Source organism: Thermobia domestica, chromosome 10 (assembly GCF_964235325.1).
Source record: "Thermobia domestica chromosome 10, izTheDome1.hap1.1, whole genome shotgun sequence".
NCBI lineage: Eukaryota > Metazoa > Arthropoda > Insecta > Zygentoma > Lepismatidae > Thermobia > Thermobia domestica.
Genome location: NC_137463.1, coordinates 230,958,386 through 230,985,409, shown reverse-complemented (window position 1 = coordinate 230,985,409; position 27,024 = coordinate 230,958,386). Strand labels below are relative to the sequence as shown.

Here is a 27,024-nt window from a genome sequence, read left to right as displayed (position 1 = left end):
TACATTGTACAAATAATTAATATAATATAAATATTTGCAATTACATGATAATTCTTAACCATTGCACAACATTACAGCCACAGCATACTGTGAAGAAGAATATACCAATAACAGAAATAAGAAAAAAAAAGACTTAAGGAATAAAATAACACAATAAATCGAAGCAAAGCAAAAACATATATACATAAAATTACACAACAATAATCTCTTTAAGGCAATATAAATTCAATATTTCAAAATAATTCCTAAATTTAGTAATACTTGGCGTTATTCACAATTACCAGTACTATTATTTCATGTACTTAAATTCTCCCTTAAATTCGCCAAAAATACTTTCATTGTCATTGCAAAATCGATTTCATTTTTTCCTTTAATGGCATTATTATGTTTCCTGGAGAGTCTTATAAGTGGTGAGTTTTGATGAGACACTGAATTAGATTTCTTACAATAGAATGGTTGCCGATTACGTAACGCCTTCATTTTAACATTGAAGTTCAATAGTTGTAAACACTCATCACATTCCAGAAGGCCATTTACAATTTTATACAAAAATAAATGATCTGTTATTTCTCTCCTTAATTCTAATGTGTCACAAGTAAATTCATTAACCAAATTATCATAAGAAATATTTTCTTCATATGAAGATCTTCTATATTTCTTGTAGTACATATGTCGCAAAAATTTAATTTGAATTCTTTCAATTTTCTTAATATAACAGTGATAAAAAGGATTCCATACCACGCTTGCGTACTCTAGTCTACTTCTTACATAGCTATTAAATAGCTTGAATGCAGTTTGAATATTATTTAAAACTTTAGAATTTCGTAGAACAAAACCAAGTGCCTTATAAGATTCATTAACTATTTTTTCAATGTGTAATTCATATGTAAGTTTGTTGTTTAGCCATACACCCAGATCTTTAGTAAAATTTACTCTGGTTAATGTTTCACGATTCATAACATATTCATGGATGTATGGAGTGCATTGTCTTGAAAATGTACAGACTAAGCATTTCTTTATATTAAAATTAAGTTTATTTTGCAGCGACCATATGTAACAACTATCTATATCGTGTTGTAGCTCAATACAATCGAGTTGATTAGTTATCTTCTTATAAATTTTAAGGTCGTCAGCAAATAAGACATTTTGAGAAGTTAATAACACGTGGTAAGTCATTTATAAATAGTAAAAAAAACAATGGTCCCAAATTGGATCCCTGTGGTACACCTGAATTTACATTGAACATAAAAGAGTGTAATTGCTTATATACTACAAACTGCTTCCGGTTGCTTAAATAAGAAGAAATTAATTTTAGTAATTCATAAGAAAAACCAAAATTAGACAACTTCTGAAGCAAAATGGTATGATCCAATTTATCAAATGCTTTAGCAAAATCAGTGTATATTGCGTCCACAGAGTAGCCATCATTGAAAGAATCAGATATAAATTGAGTAAATGTGACCAAGTTAGTAACAGTACATCTTTTCGGATAAAAGCCATGTTGATAAGTTGATATATAAGATTTAACATGCTCAAAAATTTTCTGGTATAAAATTTGCTCAAATATTTTCGAAGGAACAGACATAAGTGAAATCGGCCGATAATTTTTTACTTCACATGGATTGCCCGACTTGAAAATAGGTACAATTTTACTAATTTTCCAAATATCTGGAAATATTTGAGATTTCAAGATGCTATTGTATATATATAAAAGAGGAACACGAAGAACTTCCCCACATGCTTTAAATATATAAGTAGGTATTTCATCATAACCACTCACTTTACTTGATTTTAATTTTTTTACAGATATCTCGTAATCTTTTACAGTGATAGTAGAAATATTTAAACAGTGGGTTGTTTCTTGATAACTCGGTTCAGAAATTGTATAAGAGCAATCCGAGGAATAAACACACTTAAAATAATCTGCAAAAGAATCCACTATTTCTTTACTGGAATTAAGCAATTTACCTTCACAAGTCATCTGATTCTGTTTCCTGTTATCCCTCTTTTTATTATTTATGAAACTCCAAAATGTTTTTGGATTCTCAATTATATTATTCTCTACCTTACTAATGTATAATTTGTAAGATCTACTTATCATACCTTTCAACTTTTTGCGTAATTCAACAAATTTGAGGAAATTAAAATTGGAATGATTCCTTTTTCTTCTAAAATATTCTTTCTGTTTTATAAGATTTATAATCTCAGCTGTAAACCAACATGGATAAGATCTTCTTTTATTTATTTTCCGTTTAGGAACATTCTTATTAATTACAGCATCAAGTTTCTTATAAAAATAATTTAATGAATCATTCGGGTTCTCATATTGATATATCTGACTCCAATCCATTTTATGTAGATCCTTATACAAATTGTAAAAGTCAGCTTTACAATAGTTAAAAATAATAGTTGGACTAAACTTTGTTTTTAAACATTTAGATGTAATAGAGAATTCAATTAATAAAGGAGGATGATGTAAGTCCTCAGTTACTAAAGGACAATTATTCCTAGTAATAATATCTTTTAAGTTTGTTAATAATAAATCTAATGTTCTTCCATTATTATTCCTTATATTATTGTATGATTGAAGATTAAACAAAGACAAAAAGTTTGCAAGCGCAACACAAATATGACCTCCAGTTATAAGATTAAAACTGGAATCAATAATTGAGGGTATGTTAAAGTCACCTACGATAATAATATTATAGAACTGAAAATTAGTGATCTCCTCAAATTTTCTAAAAAAATCATAATATGATTCAGTTTTTGAGTTAGGTGGAAAGTATACTGATACAATAATATAAGTACTACCTCCTGTTATCATCTTAATACAGACAATTTGAACATGTTCAATATTTATCCTAATTTCTTGTACTTGAAACTTTTTTAATACTGCTATAAGTGAACCTCCTCCTATTTTATTTGGTCTATCTTGTCGAAAAACTATATATCTGTCATCAATAAATTCACTATCAAATACACTATTGTTCAACCATGTTTCTGTCAATACAATGAAATCATAGTTTTCTGTTAAAATACTAGTATATATTTCATTTAATTTAGTATTAATTCCTCGTACATTCTGGTAACATATTGAAATCACTCTATCATTATTACTCATAAATTATGTTAATTGTCGAATATCCTCTATTGTACGAAGTGTATAAATTACAGAGTCATCTGCTCTTTTTCTCAACTTAATGTTACCAGACCAATCGACCCACAAATATTCGTAATTTTTTTCTCTTTTAATTTTCCGCGCCTCACTGAATACAATTTTTCTTTGTACAGAGAGACATTGGTTTACGTAAATAGGTCCCCCTGTAGTAAAGCCAATATCTTTACAATTTAAATTACGTTTAACCTTTCTTCTATGTAAGAACCTATCTTTATCTATTCTCCTTACAAATTTAACAACTATATTAGCAGCATCCTGACCGGGATGTTTTTTACTCTGTGGCACGCATCAATCATGTTGTCATTAATATCTACGTCTATAGCACGACCTATATTTTTTACAGTAGTTAATATATTTTCATTTGGTAGCTCAGGAACGCCGCACAGTTCCAACGTGTTACGCCGTCCGTATTGATCCAACTCATCAATTTGTAAGTTCATTTTATCTATTTGTTTTTGCAACCTTAAATTTTCACTTTTTAAAGTATCGATAGTTTCTTGGCATGCTTTTAACAGTTCACTTGGATTTTTGAGAAGCTTCGAATTTTCATCTAATTTTTCGTGTGCTAAGTTTAACGACTTTCCTAATTCATCTTCGACTTCTTTGTTCGATTTTTTCAAGTCACTAATTTCTTCTTTAATAGATAACAGTAAATGATAAACTTCAAGTAAGGAGGGACACTGTGTTGTTGTCTCCAGTAACTTGTCACTATCCATACTAGAACGCCTAGCTCGATCGCAATTGTCGCAACGCCAAGCTTGATCATTCGATCGAAGAAATTTAATATCATCTTCCGCGAGATTAACACAAGTACCGTGATATATGTTTTTACAAGCTTTGCATTGAATTTTCAGATTCAGTTCTTGCCTGGGAACAGCTTTGGAACATTTACTACAAACTCCCATATTTAACAATAAATTTCTTGATATTTAACAAAAAGTACAAAAACTTGCTCCAAATTCGTAATTTTATTAACAAAAACTGGGAAATCTCATGTTAACCATATTTAATAAAAGTATTTAGTCGTAGTGTAGCTTTAAAAAGTATCTATGACACTGATATAACACGGCAATTTCAGTTATGAAAGTTTCGAGATGTGACCTAGTAACACTGAATTTCCATCACAATAATTTTCTCACACTGAGTTTCCAATGCTGTCACTGGTTTGTTTATATTCTTTAGACCGATCACTTCAACGTTGCTGCAATTGCTCTAGCTTCTCATCAAAATGTTGTACTTGTAGATTCATTTTTTGGTCTAACTTCTCAAACTGTTCATCACTTCTTCGAGCTTGATCTCGAGCTTGGTCCTTAATTCGTTGTGATATCTCATCACTTCGTCGAGCTTGGTCCTTAATTTGTTGTGATATCTCTCTTAAGACGTCTATCAGGTTCTCAGGAGAATTTCTTTCAGTCTGGACAGTGTGATTATCAGTCGCTTCACTATCCGTAGCACTCATGATATTTCCGTTTATTATTTTGCCACTTCTCAAAATAGTGAAATTGATGTTGGGCTCAATGTTCATCGTTTTACTATTCTTCTAAACGATACAACTTCTTTTCTCACTCTCGGGGTTTCGGCACCAATTTATAATGGTTCTTTAATTACTGAGCCATTAAAATACATCAATTTATCTTTTTGCACACTTAGTTTAATAAACATATAAGAGAAGTGTACATTTTACTTATACACACTTTTTCAAGATGTCTACATGATTAACTGAATAATTATATTTTATTATATGTTGTCATGTCGTCGAGATAAGGATTAGATTACCTAAAAAAACATTTGAATATCTTTTTATATTAACATTATAACTATATTATTTCTTTTTCTTTCTCTTCTTCTAATAGCCGATTCAGCCTAGTACCTATTTAAAATGCATTATGGCCCATATTTACAAGTAAAAATATACATCATACTGTTGTACTCTTCCTAGAATAGAGCATACCTTTGCTCACCGAATGGTGCAGATGTAATATTTTCTTAACCATGTTCCTCAGTACATCATCGATATTTAACCAAAAGAAAAAGAAAAAAACGAGACCAGAGCATTGGCAAATGAAAGTATTTTCCAAAAAATGCCATGACCTCACTACAGCATTTTAAAATTAAAACGGCCAAAGACATTATTGACATCATAAGTAATCCTTTCTAATACAAACCAAGTAACTTACTTAACGCTAAGTGAAAATTATGTGAGAAGTAAATCGCAGAAGCACAGTAATACATTCAATTGAGAAGCAATCCTTATTTGGCCGACCTTACATATTTCTTGCTTCGGTTTGGCAAATCTTTATAATGCGGGTAACACTTAGGCCCTTATACTTCAAAAAATACTAAAATGAGGATCCTTATAGTTATCAAATAGTTATATCTTCGGAAAGTTATGATATATCCTTGATTATGGGCAACTCACACTGACTCTGCGTAGATCTGTTGCATAACAAGCAGATATGTATATGAAGCAACAACAAGAAAAATCTGGATGGAGAGCTGCGTTTTGGAGAATGGTTACCGAACCACTTAACCTAAGCGAAGATTACCTATTATAATAGATAAGTTTAAGAACTTATATAGCTCTCTGCGTTAAGAAGGTCAGGCTGTAGAAGTGGCTATACTTCTAATTCGAGGCCAAGTTACGGGTGAATTAAGCACTGATGACAGCGCCGAAGTTACAGTCGGCTAATATCCGTATACCTATCTATAACTTTAGCCCAATAATTTATTACGATCCGAGTCTTAGGTTTCCCCTTAGATGCGATTCAAGAAGAAAAGTTCACAAATGACAATCTTATAGAGTGAAGTAGCTCAACTGGTTGAGCGTTGGCTCCGGATTCGGGAGGTTATGGGTTCGATTCCCGCTGCTGACCATCCTCCCGGCTGGGTTTTTCCTCCGTTCTACCAGGCAAATGACGGGATGGTAACTACTAAACAAGTCCTAGTCAATACCTTCCCAAATCCTTTCCAGATATCCAGTATAAAATGGCCTCTGAGATTGTTAAATAAATAAAATTAAAATAAATACGCATCCTGGAAAAAAAGGAAAATCGATAAAGACACAAAAAAAGGTTCTATTCCTAAATGTCCTTTGGGCTGTTCACACAAGTTTCATAGGACTGGAAACTTTCGGCAAAATATTTCTCTTGTCGAGACCTTTCCAACGATATATCACTTGATCCCCTTTGCATTTAAAATTTTCAAGTTGACCCCATGTACCCCTATATGGGCGTGCCTGGGGAGGACCTTTCATAGCTCAAAATTCAAGCTCCTTAAAATAATGATGAATGTATTTTTGCGTTTTTTTCTATTCACAGTCGTTTCAAAGGTACAGGGGGGTAGCAAATTTTAAATGCACCATCCTGTATATAGATTAGTGTCTGTTAGGTCCAGATTTTGTTTGAGATCCGAACAGTCATACAGAAGTAGGAGTTGAAGACGGTTTCACCAAAGAAAATGTGTTATTCAGCAAATGCAAAACAAGAGATACTGAAAGCAGGGATTACATTCCGTTAAACCTGACTTATTTCACGGTAAACTGAAGAGAACCTAAACTAACATAACGTAAATTAAACTAACCTAGCGTGTTTTATAAGCAGGCAGGGTTAACTGAATTTATGCTGAGGGAAGAAAAACAAGAAGATAGTAGTGAACGTGCATGTTGTTATCATTATGGGAAACAGTGTTTCTTCCAGGCATTTTTTTTTGGGGGGGAGACACTGCCCCCGGAGCTCTAAGAGTGCCCCACCGGAAGAAATCCAAATAATACATCTATAATATAATAATAAGTATAATAGTACCAGCAGTATCCCCCCGGAGTACTAAGTGTGTCCCCCGGAACACTGTTTCTGAAAGAAACACTGATGGGAAAACTGTGGGAACTATAGGAATTTTATTCGCCGTGATCAGCTAAAAACTGTCTGAAAAGTTTGGTACAAATTTTGTAGCAATCTTGTAAATTTTTGTGTTAAATAATGTGGTAACATTTAGTGTTTCGGCTTTTTATCTTTCTTTTTAATTGTAATCATCTTATGTCTTTGTTGATTTTTTCGGTTTTAATAAGGACAGGATATTAGTCTGTTATTGTTTGTAAAAGTATTTCTCCCTCGAAGAAACTTATTTTCTTGTGTTTGTAACATTGCAATGAGAACACATATTTGTTCAAAACCAATTTATATAAATATAATACATTTAGATTTCAAAATATAATAATATGTTTAGTACTGGGTAGGAAATAATTCACATTTCAAAGCTGCGTCACAACAAAGAATGTCCCAAGTTATGGATTAACTTACCGCTAAATACTATTTAACATTTCATTAATTTAATTAACAATATTACTGACGTCTGTTGTCACAGAACATTTATCATTCATTTAGCTTAACAAGCCTTTAATCTTTATAGCATTTGTATTTAAACAATTGTGAAAGCTTCTAACGAATGTTCTTAAAACTGACGATAAATGTTATTAATTAATACTAGCTGAGCCTGCACTCTCTACACAGCGCATCATTCACATATGAGCATGAATCTCCGTGTCTTTCCTTACAACATCTGTACATGTTCCTTTACAAACACAAGTGAAGGATGTCTTGACAAAAATCCGCAAGGAATACCTAAAGGGGAGATTTTTCGATTATTTTTTTCAATATCTTGCAGTGTCAATCCATGCAAAGTGATCGAAAAAAAAGAAAAGAAAAGAAAAATTGCCGCTCGACCATCTCCAAAAAATCTAATTTTTTTCATGAATGTTTATCCTATATCAGGGTACTTCAAAATCACAATTAATTATTTCTTACAACATCTCATGGTGACGCAACGGCTGCTGCCATTTTGCGTTTTTTTCGATTTTAGGCTTTTACGTTGGTTTGATATCTCAGCATGTATTTGTCCTACCGAATTGAAAATTGCTGGACGTCTCCAACTCGTGCAGAGCTAACACTTTGATCTCTTAACATTTTTTTCCTAAAACCATTGAAGGGGGTGAAATCAGTGTCTGCAGTAGCAACATTTTTGGACATTGAAAACATGTTTGGGAAGAGGAAACAACTGATGTAGAGGTCTGAATTTGTGTGTGCATGTAGTCCGGGGTCATAAGTTAATACACAAATATTAGCAGACCTGTAGCTGCTCCCAAATGCCTGAAAAAAGACGTAAAATTGGGGAATTATGCCAAATTAGCATATTTCACTGTCCAATATCTCCAGTGGGCCTGGATAAAAAATCTGAAATTTTGAGAATAGTTAGTCCTTTAGTATACCATAACACCCAACAAAGCGCGTTTTGTGTTTTTGAGCAGAAGAGGGTCAAAGTATTGAGTAATGACATCATACTCTAGGAGGTGTTTTGTTCATAAAATCTACTGGAAATTTGTTGTAAAGTAAAATAAAGTAGGATGAATGGTTAGTCCAGTCAAGGCTCTCAAGAAGCTCGTTTCTTTCCTCTAGTTGTGACACTGTTTTATCACACTCACAGCAGCACTGGTGAAGAATGCCGCTATCAGCAGAAGGCGAGAAAAGTCAAAATACACCCTTGACAAAATGTCCGTAAGTACTCCTTGCTCTTGTTGCTTGCATGTCAATGATACTCAATCATGTTTATTCTTGTTTTAACTGCCAACTCATGCAGGAGACTTTTGTCCTTTTGTTTGATCTAGATTCTCAAGTCAGTGAACATTTGCTCGCTGTAAACACTGACTGCACACGAAACTCGCTTTGTTGTGTATTATGATATACTAAAGGACCAACCATTCCCAAAATTTCAGATTTTTTTTATCCAGGGCCATTGGAGATATTGTAGTGAAAAATTCTAAATTGGCTTAATTCCCCAATTTTACGATTTTTTTCAGGCCTTTGGGAGCAGCTACAGGCCTGTAAATTTTTGTGTATTATGTCCCCGGACTACATACACACACAAACTCAGACCTCTACGTCAGTTGTTTCCTCTTCCCAAACATGTTTTCAATGCCCAAAAATGTTGCTACTGCAGACACTGATTTCACCTCCTTTAAATGGTTTTAGGAAAAAATGTTAAGAGATCAAAGTTGGAACCTGTACGAGTTAGGGACGTCCAGCAATTTTCAATTTGGTAGGACAAATACATGCTGAGATATTCAAAAACAACGTAAACACCTAAAATCGATAAAACGCAAAATGGCGCCAGCCCTTGTGTCGCTATGGGATGTTGTAAAAAATAATTAATTGTGATTTTGAAGTACCCAGATATAGGATAAACATTCATGAAAAAATTAGATTATTTGGAGATGGTCGAGCAGCACATGCTTGGTCACTTATTATTGATTGACCCCGCACCGTTTGCAAGATTTGAGCCTACTTCCGGTTGGAGTTTCTAATTCATGAACGATCAGTGTTCTTTTTCTTCTTGCATGCAGTATGTAATAAGCAAATATATTACACACACAATTAATTATAATGTCAGTGATATATGGTGTTCATTGGGCAAAACACTCCAAACAATAAAGATTCATCTTAGACTGGAGAAATGGTTATCCTTCGTTTTTCATTATCATTTGGCAATGAAACAAACGCCAAAGAGATATACTAACCCCGTATACAAATGTGTGGTGTTGGAATATATAACTCGTAGAATATGATGCTTTACTTTTTAAAATTTCAATACTTCCAGTGTATCCCTAAAAATGTAATAAAGAAATAACGGCCATTAGAAAAACATATTCAATTAGAACTGAACAATCTACACAAAATTAGCACTCGATGAATGAAAACGGCATCTTTCTAGAGCATGTGGTTTCCGAAATATTATTCTCAAAAGAATTGGCTACAAATATATAATCGTCCAAAAATATATAAACTTTTCTTGACCACAAATATATAAACCTAGCATTATAATATATAGATAGTAGAATAACTAAAATTGTTTAATGGCATTTTTCTTTTTATTAAGAAAACAACTTTTTCCTACAAGTATAAGGCCATAATAAACAATTACTGTTGCTTTTGTATACATAAATTTGAGCTGTGTAAGCATAAGAAAATTGGTTTAAAACAAATTTTTAATTAATCACTTTCTACTTAACACATATACTATAGGGCAATAGGACAATTATTACAATTTTACGTAAGTTTCACTCCACAGTAACTATTGAGAATTTGCACCAAAACAAATTTACCACTGTGCTCGAAATTTAAGAAGGAAAAGATAGAAAGTAATATCAGCTTAACAAAACACCTGAACCAGTATCAGTGAATATGGAAAACTTTATTTGCCTTAATTTGTTAAAGAATTTGCTTTTCGAACGCAATGCAACATATAATTCATTAATGACAATCTTTTTATTTTTTCAATTCGATTCTTCTTCTCCTTTCTTAAGGTTGTCATTTACGTGTTCTCGTAGTATAAAAAATCCAAATAACTGTTACCACATTCCTTCATTTACCACTTTCTTTAGCTTCGCGTTCTCTCTGAAGTCTAGCATTCAATTCCTCGATTTTTCTTCTCACATAATTGTCCCTCTCTTCAAATCCACGTTCCATCCTTAGCTCCATATTTTGCTATATATATTAAAAGAAAAAAGATTTGCAGTTAGAAAGGTGTCCTATTGAGTTAATATTAGATACAAGTGAAAAGAGAAAGCAAAATATAGTTGAGGGTTAAATGTTATCGATTTATCTTCGCATAAGTACGGAAGAGGACACAAGAAAGAATGATTGTATGGCAGGTTTGAATAATATAGCCTGTTTTTTAAATAGAGATTCCCATTTTTGGCTCGTATTTACGTAGTACATTAGCAGTTTCTTGTATGGTCTATTACAGTTATTTGAAGGTATGAAAAACATGACATTCAAGAGACAACCAATACTCTTCCTGTTAATTGTTAGAAGGTAATATAAAAATTATAGTTGGAATAAGGTTAAATAAATAAACTTATGAATATTTAATAAGTTGAATATTTCTTTCTCATTTTAGAAATAAGGACATAAGAATGACTTCAAGGTGAATTGCCAAACTATGGCAGTTTGCCAAGTGTCTCTTTTTTTAGTTTCTAAATCTGGTCATCCTAATCTACGTGCATTATACAGCTCCGCGGTACCAACTATTATCATTTTCCAGAGCAAAGATAGTATAAATTGTTTGAAAAGTTATAGAATAATATTTTATCTAAAACATACATCAACAAGTATTAAAATGAATGAGTAGATATTGGATTACTAAGAATAAAAATTTTGTTCTACATGTATTTATATGTACGTATATATATATATATATATATATATATATATATATATATATATATATATATATATATATATATATATATATATATATACGTAAATATAATTCATGTAGAAATATATATAGTGAAGTATCTGTGTAGTAACAGTGATGTAACTGTGAGATGACTGTGAACTATTGATTTAATTTGTTAAATTCCATTTTATCATTTTACGATTATCTTCTACAGAATCATGAACTCTTTACAATTCTACGGAATAAAAACTTTTTACTCATGTTGTACATTTCCAGACAGCTTGTATAATCATGTATTTGTTAATTCTCGCTTTTGAAATTGTTAATAAATGCAACTAGTTTTCTTCTTGCTTTTCCCCGTTCTCTTCCGCCTAGCTTGACATTTCCTAGTTTACTGAACATCAGACTTATCGTTTTTATTTTTATTAAACAAAATCACGGAGGACAAACGACAAGGGGTATTCGCCACGAAGTTTAGGAAGGTGCAGGATCGTGGAGAGAAGCTCATCGCACCGTTGGAGGACAACAACCAACTCCATGTCTCGAGAATACCATTCTGTTGGTTCATCGCCACAGATACATTTGAGTTTGACATCTGAGTAGTGGAATGGAGAACATCGTAGAAAACGTACCGCAAAGAGAGAACTTGACGCCCCTAACAGTCCAGCAGGATTGAGTTCCAGTTGTTGGTTGACTCCAGAAAAACAATCACAACACTAAACACTGATATGGGTATAGACACTTGAATATTTCCACAAACAAAATTACACTTCACATTTCGCGAGATAATAGCCCTTTACTTTTGTATCACATATGTATGTGAATGAAATATATTTGGGGGTTCACCACAAACACTTTTCTCACACCACTCACTAATAGACGTAGGGTTAACACTGTGAAGATAACACTGAAGTAATCCCACGACGTAAGTTCCTAGCTGCTGCGAGAAGAATCCATATCCAGCAGGATGAACGTAGACAGTCGCACTATGTAAATCAGGACATTGGGGGGCCCCGTTTATTACTTATGCTCACATTGTCAGCGGACCCGGGACTTCACTAAAGGGGGGCTAGCCGTGATACTAGTTCTTGATCGGCTATGAAACATATACCCTTTTACATAATTCTATAGCGACTTAAACGAACGTGTTCCCTATCTTCATATGCGGAGAAAAACTCCCAGAGTCCAGATGCTCTAGGTGTAAACTGGATTGAACAACTGGTCAATGTTGGCAGTTCATTTTAAAATGTAATAAGGTTAAGCCACCTGTATGGATATGCAAATTAAATGTTTAAAAAATTTTGCGTTAATTCACAGTTCACTGGCTACAATGTATAAGGAGGCGTGGGTAGCTTGAATCGTGAGAACTTCTACATAAAACTGACTGAACGACATGATTGGCGCCGGCGAGTTGTTCAAACATCTGTCTGTCTGCTCTGGCCTGTCGCAGTATTTCCACAAATAATTGAAGAAAGCATTTAATATAGTTCCAAATAACTATAGAACGTAGTCTTTGCATATTAATGAGTAAGGAAGAAACACTGAAAATTCAAGTAGTAGAAATACTATTATCATACATATAGTTCAGAAAATGAATGTGGTCTTTGTTACTCACTAAAATCTTCTCACGGCAAAACAACGTTTCACATATATGTATGAGTGAACGAGGAAAGACTCTTTTGTTCTTGATTCGTGGGCAAGAAATTGAATTGTCAGCAATTCCCACCGAGGAAAAGAAATTATTTACGTCGCAAAAATAAAGTATAAATTGAAAAATGATTTCTGTCTTTCCAAAATATACAGAGCGTCTACAAAAATTACTTATATAACCTGGTGACGGTTATACATACACGAAAGATTAAACAAAAACTGATACTTAGTTGGAGGAATGAGGCAAAGTCATCAGATGGAAATGATGTTAGAGAACTCAAAACACTCAAGAGGAACCTGATACCAAAATTATTCTACAGTCATTGTACATCTCACGTCATTCTATTACCCTGTACATATATTTACCAGATACAGACGTTTTAATCCTTTCACTGTGGTGGTCGCAACATTTTCCGAATGACTCAATGTTTGTCACCCGATTTGGTGCTAATAAACGATTTATTGATATCAATCTCGTTTATTCCAGTATAGGCCCGACAAACGCTCGGCATTGTTGGCTCTTCATGCATTTTCGGGCAGTGATATTACCGAGTCCATCAAGAATAAAGGCAAACTATCTTTTCGGAAACCTTTCCTAACAGCAGAGAAAGAAGTTCTTCAGGCTTTGACATTACTTGGATCTCTAGAAGAATTTAAACTAGGACATGAGCAACTAGTCGAGCAATTCATTTGCCAAGTTTACTTGCCAGGAAAAAAATATCAAACATAGGTGAATTACGCTGGTGGATGTTTTCAAGAAAAGATGTGCAAAGTGAAAATTTACCTCCAAAAATCGTCCCTGACACCATATATTTTAAGAGTACATTATCTCAAGCATTGGAATGGTGTATACTGATAAGCAACACCCAAACCTTACAGAATCATCCATCACAGTATGAATGGAAGAAATCTGGAAACAAGTATTCTCCTATGATGAGTTCGATGTTATGTGCATCAGAATGGTTACTGAAACTAGTACGTTGTGGTTGTGTGAAAGGATGCTGTGTTGTAAGTTGCATGTGTAAAATACGGATTTTACCGTGGACAGAAATGTAAGTGTGGTATCGATGAAGAGATCTGCGATCACAGTGATTTTGCTGACAATGATGAAGAACCCTTGGACTTGGAGGATGACCTGTGAAGTTTCCTCTATATAATATTTTTACGTGTTAATTATAAAATAAAAAAGAATTTGTGTCCATATGTTAAAAATAATATAGTTGAATAATGAAACACGTAGAGATTTGCAATCTTCTTAGAATATTACATGTAAAGACAACCACTGGTAAGTCATAAATAACGCAGCAAGTAATCTTCAGTGTTGTTATTGGTGAAGGGCATCTCCATCCAATGCATTGTTGACTCCCTCCTTTCTTGACCTGTGAGTACCAGGGTCAATATTGGCATGTAGAGAACCAGCAGGCTCTGTAGGTCACGAATACGTTGGTTTCGATGTCGCAAAATGAGGTGTATTCGAACAGGAGTCGGAAAACCGATCGACGGTCCCGACAGTGTTGTAGTTATTTCTCGGGTCACCGTGCGCCACTGGAGAGGTTTCCGGTGGAGATGTTTGAGTTTATCCTCATCTCTTGATCCCGTTGCGTTATTCTATGGCCGCACACTACCCATGAAGGCAGAAATCCAGCAAGATCTTCACAAGAAGTGACGATAACCGGCCCAGAAGCACATATTGTTTACTTGTGGGGGTGAATATCTCCGGTGACCGATATTCGATGTCGCAAAGTGGGGTGTGCTTGAACAGGAGTCGAAAAACGGATCGACGGTCCCGACAGTGTTGTAGTCACTTCTCGGGTCACCGTGCGCTACTGGAGAGGCTTTCGGTGGAGATCTTTGTGTCTATCCTCATCTCCTGACTCTGTTGCGTAATTCTATGCCGCACATACCCATGAAACCACAGAGATCCAGCAAGATCCTCACGAGAAGTGACGAGAACCGGACGGATTGTTTACTTGTGGGGGGTGTATCTCCGGTGACCGATGGGCCTCTCGGGCATTGTTGGTATGGGGGTGATGAGAAGACACGCTAGTTTCCAAATATGCAAATCCTGATGTCACATGTTCCAATGTCAGAGCTCAGAACGGCCAAACACTGCTGATCGCTTTCGGCTATTTCGACCCATGCGTCAGCTGAGCTTGGTTTGGTTCCAGTTGGAACCCATCCCTGGGTTTAGCTGTGATATCCAGCAGGCTCGTAACTAGGAATGTGTTATGTGGGAGGATCAGTTCAGTTTCTTCCCTGATACACTACACAAAACAAGCTCAGGTGACACGTAAGTCGAAATAGCAGAGAGCGATCAACAGTGTCTGACTGTTTAGAGACCTGGAAGTGGAACATCTTCAAATGTGACACCGGGATTTGCATATTTGGAAACTAGCGTGTCTTCTCATCACCCCCATACCAACAATGCCCGAGAGGCCCATCGGTCACCGGAGATACACCCCCCACAAGTAAACAATCCGTCCGGTTCTCGTCACTTCTCGTGAGGATCTTGCTGGATCTCTGTGGTTTCATGGGTATGTGCGGCATAGAATTACGCAACAGAGTCAGGAGATGAGGATAGACACAAAGATCTCCACCGAAAGCCTCTCCAGTAGCGCACGGTGACCCGAGAAGTGACTACAACACTGTCGGGACCGTCGATCCGTTTTTCGACTCCTGTTCAAGCACACCCCACTTTGCGACATCGAGACCAATATTCGTGAACTACAGAGCCAAACAGCTCTCTACATATTCATATCAACCCTGGTACTCTCCGGTGAAGAAAGTAGGGAGCTACTGAAGATTCCCTTTGCATTGGTACTAGAATATTCATCCTTCAAAATATAGGTTAATGCAGCAAGAACAATGATCCAAACGGTTTTTACGAGGGAAAGTGGAGGGGGGATGTGACATGTCAAAATAATCGAAAACGACCGTGTTGAATCCATAGATGTTGTGCTCGCTGAGGTGTATAATGACGCTTCTGATGCTGTTAATTCCAAGCTTAATTGGTAAATGTTTACATCATATACATATTTTGAAATCTTATAGAATTCATGCATTTGTTGTGCGAAGACCGGCTGGTTTATATATATCATTCTAAAAATTTGGTGTACATCGATTCAAATAGGGGCGGAGAAATAGCCCGGACAACAGATTAATAGCGGTTGAAGAAATACAAAAAATTAAAACACCTTGTATATTCCACTCGATCAGTTTCAAAATTTGTAGGGCAAAACAAACATTAAATTTGTAAGGCCTTAAAAGGCTTCCCACCAAATTTGGTGTAACTCGGTTGAATGAGAGCCGAGAAAAAGTCCAAAAAAGGAGGAAAACCTTCAAAATTTTCTCATGGTCAGAAATTATCTTTCGAAATCGGCAATCTCACTCTTCTTAGTTATGAAACGAGTTTCATAACATAAGTAGCACTCAAACTAATAACATATTTCCTTTATAAAAATTACGGAATCTACCTCCGCCTGTAGCCTTGGGCGAAAGGGTTTTATTTTGATATGAATGAAAAATAACTGATAAAACTTAAAACTACTATATCTCGGAGGCGGTACGATAAGAGATATGAAAACAATATATAATGAACTTTTCTCTACCTTTTTCATTTCGAACAAAAAATGTTATTTACAAAATTTGCCTAGAATTAAAAATAAACGAGTTACAGACGATAAAAGATATTAGTATCTATTCTGGCGGCAATCTTGAAATAATGACGTCATACAGCCCGTCTGCAATGGAATCAGGCAAAACATCTGGTAGCACATTATTATACGCTTCATTTCAAATACTGTACATCGCGATTAGTCTCAATATTTCTTCATTCAAAATCCTACGGACTAGAAAATATTTCCTTATGCCCCTGCACTATACTTTACAGCGATCGGCTTCTGCTTATCAGAGTTGCATTTCGAAATGTGCTCTATTGTTAGAAATACTGATTTTCACAATGTAATATATTTTTATGTTTTAGGAGATACAGTACTTATTTGCATGCGGAGTGTCAGTCCGCACTAACTACGTGGGTAATCGGGACTTTACTGTACATCGAATGGCATTTAAACAATCTGTTATCAACGTACTTTAAAAGTTCCTCACTGAATTTCCTGTGTGTTTGTATATATATATATATATATATATATATATATATATTTGGTCTAGGAATTAATTCGTGCGGTTGGTACGCACACATTGAAGCTGTAGTACAAACACAAAATACATAAATACCTTAAGAAAAATATTGTCCATCGCTAGCCACCACTTTCGCCCATCTGTCAGGCAATGTACGGATTCCGTGGCGAAAGAAGTCCTCATCCTTAGAAGCGATCCAGTCAGAGACCCATGTTTCGATATCTTCTGAAGAAGTAAACCGCTGTCCAATCAAATCGTTGTTCATGCAATCGAACAAGTAGTAGTCCGAAGGAGCAACGTCTGGTGAATACGGCGGGTGGGGTAAAACTTCCCATCCGACATTTTCTAAATAGGTTTTGACCGGTTTTGCGACATGTGGGCGAGCGTTATCATGTTGAACAATAAGTTTATCATGTCTGTTCTCCCATTCTGGTCGTGTTCTGGCCAGAGCTTGCTTCAAACGCATTAGTTGTCGTCGATAACGTTCTCCATTCATAGTTTCACCCGGTTGCAGCAGCTCATAGTACACCACACCTTTCATATCCCACCATATGCACAGCATAACCTTTGCACAGTGAATATCTCGTTTTGGTTGTGATGGACCTGGTTCACCTGGTTTCACCCAGGCCTTTTTTTCGTTTAGGGTTCTCGTAATGGATCCACTTCTCATCACCCGTAATAATTCGATGCAGAAACCCCTTTCTGCTCTGTCGTTGAAGCAGCAATTCGCAAATGGTTTTTCGTCTTTCAACGTCTCTGTCTTTCAATTCATGTGGAACCCAATGTGACATCTTTTGAATCATTCCCATGGCTTTCAAGCGTTTGGAGACTGTTGTTTGATCAACGCCTAATGTTGCTGCAAGTTATTCCTGCGTTTGACACGAATCCTGCTCGAGCAATGCTGTCAATTCTTCGTCTTGAAATTTTTTTGGCTGTCCAGCTCGCACTTGGTCTGCCAAGCCGAAATCACCACTTCTAAACCGTGCAAACCACTTCTGACACGTTCGCTGAGCTAGAGCATGGTCACCATACACTTCCACCAAAATACGATGACTTTCAGTCGCACTTTTCTGCATGTTAAAGTAATGCAGCAGGACACCCCGCAAAAACACTTTATCAGGCACAAATTGCGCCATGTTCACTTAACTACAAACTGGTGTTGTTGGCGCTTTAATCCACTGCCCTATACTACGAACGATACGCGATGACAGGGGTTTGCAACACATGTGTGGATACACGGAACTGTGGGACGCTCCGTTCGTTGCGCCATCTCTTGTCCACCCGCACGAATTAATTCCTAGACCAAATATATATATATATATATATATATATATATATATATATATATATATATATATATATATATATGTGTGTGTGTGTGTGTGTGTGTGTGTGTGTGTATGTCTGTCTGCCTGTCTGTTATTTGCGATTTTTTGAATTTTGAGCCCTCCATTCGATAGACCATCAAAAACTATCTGAGAAAGTGATGGAATTTTTCGCCTCATTCTTGCCGTTCCCGAAATATTGGCCAAAAAATGGCCGATTTCCGTATATTTAAGGAGCCATATGTCGGAAACCGTAAGCTTGAGAGAGATGATATTGGTGTTGATCCATACCTAAGAGGATGAACATTCTGGTACCAAATAGTGACCGAAGGCCACTGTCCAACTGTCCATTGGTTTGACCAGTGGCCACAAGTTAATATCGGTACCAAAATATTAAACATACTCTTAGGTATTGATTAACATCAATATAATCTCTCTATGACTTATCGTTCCCGATATTCTATTGGCCAAAAAATAGTTCCGATTTCAGTAAATTTAAGAAATTTTATCATGGGGACTCTAAGTCATAGAAAGAACATATTGGTATTGATCAGTATTTAAGAGGATGGTGAACATTTTGGTACGAAATAGTAACCGGTGGCCACTGGCTAACTGGCTACCGTCCCTCAGATATTGGCCAAAAAAGTTCGAATTCCAGGAGATTTAAGGAGTCACATCTCGAGGATCGTAAGTCATACACAGATGATATTTGGCGAATTTTCGCAAGAAAAAGAAGAAAGTGCGGATAAAAAGATTTACTTTTACATGTAAAAAAACAATCACAGTTATCCTTCCAGCTCAATCTTTCCATTCCTTTTAAGTTCGTTCTGGCAATATTCTTGGAGCATTCTCAACTGGTTTTTAATTTATTTTTGTGTAGCCTAGAGTAGCCCTCATTAAATGTACGAACTATTCAATAGTTTCTTGAGTGTTGAGTTTTGCAACTTTATTCAGCACTGAACTTACGAAAGACGCTACTACAAACGTTGGCTCCGACCCATAGTGTGGTTTAAATCATTGCAGTTGGTGAGTGTACAAACCATAATGAAAAATCAAGCCTCACAGTATAAGCAGTTCTCCACCACACTATCTCACCTCCAAGAGAGTTGGATTACAAGATCACGCCACCAGCCTCGGCCAAATATTCAATAACAAAATTTCATAATTTCGAACTAAATTGTTAGACAACACAAGCACAACAAAGATGCGATTTGCACTTAAAGCTAATAATGTAAACATTAACTGATATAGCTACTTACATCAGCTTTAGCAAGCTCGCTACCGACTCTCTCATGTGTCTTCTTTTGGTCTGCTAATACATTTGCATATTCTTCTTCAAACTTTGCTTGGTAATCTTCAAATGATTTCATGCGCATTTCCTGTTCTTCATAAAGTTTTGCCTATAATAATAATAATAATAATAATAATAATAATAATAATAATAATAATAATAATAATATAGCTAAAGAGCTTCAAGTCTAAATGAATGATTTAACATATAATTATCCAATTTATTAACACTTTCCGGACGAACGACAGGATGTTATTCGCGTCGTATATCTAATGTTCTGTAGAAAGAACGATGGGCAGTGGTGTTATTCTAACTTTTTAACAACCGGTTCTGTTTATATATATCCATCAATTTATCGATACGTACATCAGTGCTACTCGCAACCGAGCAACTTATACTTAGAAGATGAAATAATCCTCTCTCAGCGTGGCGTACAACAAGGCGACCCTCTTGGCCCTGGTTTGTTCGCACTAACTTTACAATCCATCGTTAATAGTATCAATACAGAACTGAACATATGGTATTTGGATGACGGGACTATAGCTGGAGACAAGGATACAGAAATGATCCGGAGATCGGATTGCAAATGAATTTCTCCAAATGTGAGGTCAGCTTTCTCGAAGTTTCCAATGAGCAGTCTAATAACCTCTTCAAGCTGTTTGACGAAGCCGCACCTGGGATTTAAAGAATTTCGACAGATGACGCAAGCTTATTAGGAGCAGCATTATCTAATGAGGCAAGACGAACAATATTAAAAGACAAAATTTCTAAATTAGAATTATTCTTTACACGTAAGTGTGTTGTTATAAATCGCGCTCTCGTATTTGCTGTAAGACCTAGATCGTTTCTGTCACAAGCCTTGCTCTAAACCTACATCGATTATACAGTTCAAAACACTTCATAAACATACTGTAGTTCATCAATGGGAATGCGAACATCTTACCATGAAGCCACAATCTACCTACAGCAGATTTCAGATGAGAAGCGGCATGGCCTTGAGTTGGCTTTACGCGGCGTCCAATTGGCTTTGAGCGGTGTTGACAATTCGCGACAAGCAGTTCTGCACGCTGACTTCTCGCGCTACTGCGAATCTTGACAATAGCAGAGGCGCTTATTAGAAATATTGTATTAGCACATTAACTGCTCACTTTACGAAGTAGAGAAAAGAATTACGAACACATACGTGAAAACTACATCTTTTTATGACAACTGGTTGTCATGATACACGCTTTGAAAGGTTTCCATATAAAACAATTAGTAAAACGAGCGTTGAGTCCCGTCTAATTTCCAGTGGATTTTTCTTCGATTTGGAAATGGAACTCAACTTTTATTAAAGGATAATCAGGGGTGTAACCAACAGGTTGTTCTAGGGGAACATTACTTTCAGGGGGAGGAAAGCTTTTCACACATTAAAAACAGAACAAATGACCTATTTCAGAATATGAAAGCATTTTAACTCACCATGTATACTATACACATATTATGTTTTCTCGATGCTACCTTAACAAAAGACGGATCTTGACAGTACTGAAGTTGTAAAGCGGATTGTAAGAGACAAATCAATAAGCTATTCATAAGAAAACAAATGCTGTTTCTAGCAGTCTGTTTATCCGACTTTGTGTTTATGTAGGTTAAAATAGTAAAAGGAAAAAACTCGAAAAAATATCAACTCAGATATTATTATGCAATAATATAGTAGTGAGAGATCCTGGGGGGACTGAGGGAGCCAGGGCCCCTCATTTTATTTGTAAATGTGCAATATTAGGCATAATTTGAATGCAATTTGTCTTAAAATCATCATATATGCTTTCTGCATCTGAATGCACCCCCCCCCCCATTTACAGAGAAATCAGCGTCCTTGTAATTAGGTACAGTAACTATATTGATGATGTTTTCTTTTTTCTTTTTTAAAAATCTTATTTTATTATAAACGTTTCTAATTTGCATTAACTATTAAATAAGCTTACTAAACATATACTAGATGAACCTCATTTCGGGGCTGGAAATAGTTTGGAAAGTCAAGGCCCTCTTTTCCCCCGTTTCTACACCCTTGAGAATAGTAAGCGATCGAATTAAATAACAAGCCTCTGCAATTAACTGCAATTATATATATATATATATATATATATATATATATATATATATATATATATATATATATATATTCGATTCCCGGCGGGAGCTCATGTGGAAGAACAGAAGGTATGGGACATTCGTAATATTGTTTTGAAATTGCCTTCATGCAAGATTCTTCCTTATTCGACAGAAGAAACGCAGTATGATTTTTTTTCTTCGTTTCAATACCTTACGTATGTGTGGCCAATTACGTACTCCTTCTTTACTCCTCTAGCAGGGATGCCAAAGCACCAGGCGTCTGAGTGGTGTCATAAATTATTGTAACCCAAAACAAACTCGACCATATCGTGTTGCTTACGAATCAGATGGATTGTTGTTGTGAGACCTACTTCAAGTATAAGAGTATGTTATTATAGGAACAGACATGGAAGCAAAGGAGCTGATTGTGTGTGTAGGAACGCAACTTCTCTTCTTCTAGCATAAACAGAATTCATCAGTGTCTAGGTTGCTTTCTTTCGTGGTAGTTCATTTGTTCTCCAAAATTATAGTTGACAATGTCTTTAAGGAAACCGAGTAGAAGTGTGGAATTTTCTTTTAAAACAAAAAAAGTGCTACGAAGTGAAGCTCGAAGAATTATTTTTTGTGTTTACAATTTTTGGAACTCATAATAAAAAATTTACAAGAGTCAGATTCAGACAATGGCGAAATATTAATTGACATAGACGATAGTGAAAGTAGTGTTGAAGACGAACGTTTAGCAGTTCCACTGGAATAAGTTAACGGGATGATCTACCTTTTCTCGGCACAAAAATTTTTATATTGGACCTTATGGGAAGAACATGGCTACCGAATTTCCTCAGTTTCTAAGGAACTAGGTATCTCTAATGGGAAAGAAAATTTTTGCAGCTTTCTACAGAAGTTTATTAACAGGTTGAAATACTTAAATTGTATATTTGTCTGCTAGTTTAGCAGAAATAAATTATTAAAAAATAAATAAATTAGTTTCTTTTTATACAAATTATAATATGTCTAACTTTGGAACCAATTATGGTAGAAAGATCAACTTTTTTTTGTTTTATTCCTTGAGAAGAAACGACTCTAATAGTTTTAATCACAACCATATCTGATACGCCAATTAAAAAATAGTATTTTAATATAAGTATTAAAGTCCACCTGTCAAGAAGTTTGACGAGGGTAAGGCATCCGCGCCCACCCTTTTCTTTTGTTTTCGTCCCGAGAGATATGAAGGGACCGTTTTCACAGCAGGTGTCAATGCGAATGTAAACATCCTGTCCTCACGTTCAATAGCCCAAGTTCGGCCACTTTCTCTCTTTTTTAATCTCTCTCTTCCGAGGAGAGAGAAAATGGTGATCAATTATTTCTGATAGCGAGATGATAGACAAGCATTCTAAAATGCTTTCGAATTCCAAAAATGTATCGACCATAACTTTACCATCTGGTTATTTTCAGGAGGCAAAAGTTATATTATTATTATTATTATTATTATTATTATTATTATTATTATTATTATTATTATTATTATTATTATTATTATTATTATTTGGAGTAGAGTGCAAAGCCACGAAGATACAAATGGCTCCATTGGCTAAACATACACATAGCTGCCCCCATTCAGAACATCCCTTTGTGCGTTAGAAAACATGCTATAACAATGCGCCCCTCGCAAAAATCTAATTCAACTCTTATTGACCTCAGTAGCGCTTACTAATAGCGTAAATGCTATAAATCAGGCATTTGCAAGTAGGAACAGGGATGAAGACACAAGTGGTTCGGATCCTACGTTAAGCTGTACGTCCCACCCATAGGACGTCATCATTCTGAAAGTATGTTCTTTTCTGCGTATCCTGCTTCTTATTTCAACTCTTTAGGATAAATCGAGACTAACTGACAGTGCGTAGTGTTAGCGGGGTAAGCGCGGAAAACGAAAAAGTCAAAGAAAACAGGGCTTTGCCCCCTTGTCCCCATATAACAATGCATAGTATGGACACCGTTCCAAATGGATCTTATAGGAGCTATCATGGCAACATTTTTGTATAAGACAATTGGTGTGTGTCGTCTGCATGGTTGTCTGGGGACAAAAAAGGGCAAACATGTTTTTCAATACATAAATAAAAGAAAACGTGCATTTTTCAATTCCCATATACTCGTCCTAAGAAGGCGCTTAGCGCAACGAGCCTAAACTTTAAATGCTTTGAAAGTTTGTTCATTTTTGCGTATTCTGCTTCTTGTTTCAACTCCCTAGAACAGTGATGATTTCAGGGGTGATTCTCCCAAGAGCTACGAAATTCACCCTCGGGTGCTTGAGATCTTCGCAGAAATTTCTGTGGAGCACGCAATTTTTAGTCGCTTTCCCCCCTGTGCGTGGTACCTCCGGAGGAAATGATCTGAAATTAACACTGCTATAGGACAATTGGGGATTGGCTTATAGTGCTTAGTCTTAGCGAAGTAAGCACGAGAAACCAGAAATATCACAAAAACAGGGCTTTTGCTCCGCTGTTCTCCCTTGAAAATGCACGGTTTACATACAATACAGGTTGGATCTAACAAAGCTATTTAGAGAACGTCTTATAGAGCATTTGGTGTGCAGTGTTGTCTGCGGACAAGGAAGCAAAACCGTGTTTTTCATTAAAAAATGGAGTATTTTAAATTTCCCTCGACCTCTCAGGAGACGCTTCTTCAATGAGACCGTATTCTGCCTCTTTCTCCCATTCTCTAGGCTCTAGGCCAATTAGGACTGACAGGTATTTGAATAAGTCCATTACTTGGTTGGCTAGTAATTAGCCATCATATTGGCTGCCATATTGGATTTAGACAAATGTTCTCTCATGTTACCATGTAAAATATGTCTTGTCGTGATGAAAGGTACCAGAAAAAGTAGGTTTCGTTTAGTCCTGAGGAAGTACGCTACATCCTAGAGTAATGCGTGCATATACGCATTTGTAACTTTGTACAGTTAATCGTTAGACTACAGTGTTGCCAGGTTGTAAGATTTCTAAGTGGTAATAAACAATGCCATATTTAAATTCATCGGCCTCAGAAACCTATAGTTTGACACCAAAATTATCTTTCTAAGTGCCTTGGTTCACGATCTCTCCCTTTATATATATATATATATATATATATATATATATATATATATATAGAGAGAGAGAGAGAGAGAGAGAGAGAGAGAGAAAGAGAGATTTACGTAGGGCGGCCATATTGGAAAATGGCGGCTACCAAGAAAACACCTCAAATTTGAAATATATTCCCAAGACATTATTAAAAAAAAACTTAGGGGACATTTTTTTACGGACACCTATATATAGGGGCCAGGACTTTACATTGTCGGAATCCTGTGGGGGTACCCCTCTGCCCCCCTTTCCTTCGCCACTACTGTATGCTATAATATTTGTCCGGAAGGGAAAAAAATCCCAAAATAACAGCGTTTTCTGATATATACTGTTCTTCCCGCGCACTCTAGAGTGCATCTTGATGAACTTCCAGAGGTAACGTGGAAAAGAGGATACTCCACACCACATCCTTTAGTATGGAACCATTGAGGGAGACAAACTCTATAAAGCTAACAGTATTTGGCAGCTGACAGGTAATCTCAGAAACTGGTCGAGAACCTGTTTCATTCAGACATCCACCCCCTTCCCCCTCCATTTCACCAACCCCCGCCCTTTCCGCGGCCAAGCTTAGAGTGGGGCGTGACTTACCCTCGTTAAACTTTGACAGGCGGACTTTAATACTTATATTAAAATACTATTTTTTAATTGGCGTATCAGATATGGTTGTGATTAAAACTATTAGAGTCGTTTCTTCTCAAGGAATAAAACAAAAAAAAAGTTGATCTTTCTACCATAATTGGTTCCAAAGTTAGACATATTATAATTTGTATAAAAAGAAACTAATTTATTTATTTTTTAATAATTTATTTCTGCTAAACTAGCAGACAAATATACAATTTAAGTATTTCAACCCGTTAATAAACTTCTGTAGAATGCTGCAAAATTTTTCTTTCCCATTAGAGATACCTAGTTCCTTAGAAACTGAGGAAATTCGGTAGCCATGTTCTTCCCATAAGGTCCAATATAAAAATTTTTGTGCCGAGAAAAGGTAGATCATCCCGTTAATAGGTAGGTTATTCAGTTGCTATATATACTTCTAGGATACACAGCCAAAATCTTTGAGTTTGCTGGAATAGTATATTTACATTGTGAATAATGTTGCCAATGTATGTGTAATAATTTCAACTAGAGGAAGAGCGAGAAGGGAAAGGGGAGTCCGAAATCCGGCAACACCGCGCGGAATATCGCACAGCATTGGCTACTGCCCGTGATGCTTTACATCTGAAAAACACAATAACATCGATCATTAACGCTGGCTCCCAGCTATTCATTCAGATGGATTTCTCCCCCTGTTTTTTATAATGTTGACGTAAATGTGTGAAGTCTTGATAGCAAAGGTATTTTCGTACTATGGGAGGAATTCATTATGTTACACCAGTGGCGGATCCAGGGGGGAGATCGGGGTGATCGCCCCCCCAGAAGAGATTTTTTTTTTAATTTTATATACAGGGTGGTAGGAAACTCCACCGAAAAACTTTTGGAGGCGGTTCTTTATACGAAATGAAAGAAAAAAGTTCTAATAAACATGGGTCTAAAACAGGGTTGATATGTTTAAAACAAAATGTTTAAAACATGTTTAAAACGAGGGCTGTTGTTTTATTCAGTTTGTTTTAAACGTTTTAAACAAATTGTTTTTTTAAACGTGTTTTTTTCGATTGTTGTTGGACATGTTTAAAACAACTAAAATATCAGATTGAAGAAGCTAATTTAATTTTCTAACAAACAACCCATCCTCCGCAGGATTTGTGCATGGAGTAAATTACAAGCAGAGTTACATTCTTATTATAACAGCAATTACTGAACGAAATTCTGCACATCAGTGTGCGTATAACTAAACCAACAGAAATTCAAGTGAAGTATTTGAACATTTCTTAATTACCCAGAATAACGGAGGTTAAACACACTATACACTATTCTAAGATCCAAATTAATAAATTCAAAACTTGGGTATTTTTTTTATCACTATCATTTCCTGACAAATACGATACAACTCATAGAAAA

The 27,024-nt window shown here is 35.7% G+C and overlaps 1 protein-coding gene across 1 annotated transcript in view; it reads right to left on the bottom strand.

The window, feature by feature from the left end:
- Positions 1 to 10,530: 10,530 nt before the first annotated feature.
- The window catches only part of LOC145663056 (androglobin-like), a 201,498-nt gene continuing 185,004 nt past the window's right edge, over positions 10,531 to 27,024 (bottom strand). The window contains exons 25-26 of the mRNA XM_081729218.1: positions 19,782 to 19,922; positions 10,531 to 10,710 (exon numbers count right to left, since the gene is read on the bottom strand). Coding sequence (XP_081585344.1) covers positions 10,588 to 10,710; positions 19,782 to 19,922 — 264 coding nt within the window. The 3' untranslated portion in view covers positions 10,531 to 10,587. The remainder of the gene's footprint in view (positions 10,711 to 19,781; positions 19,923 to 27,024) is intronic.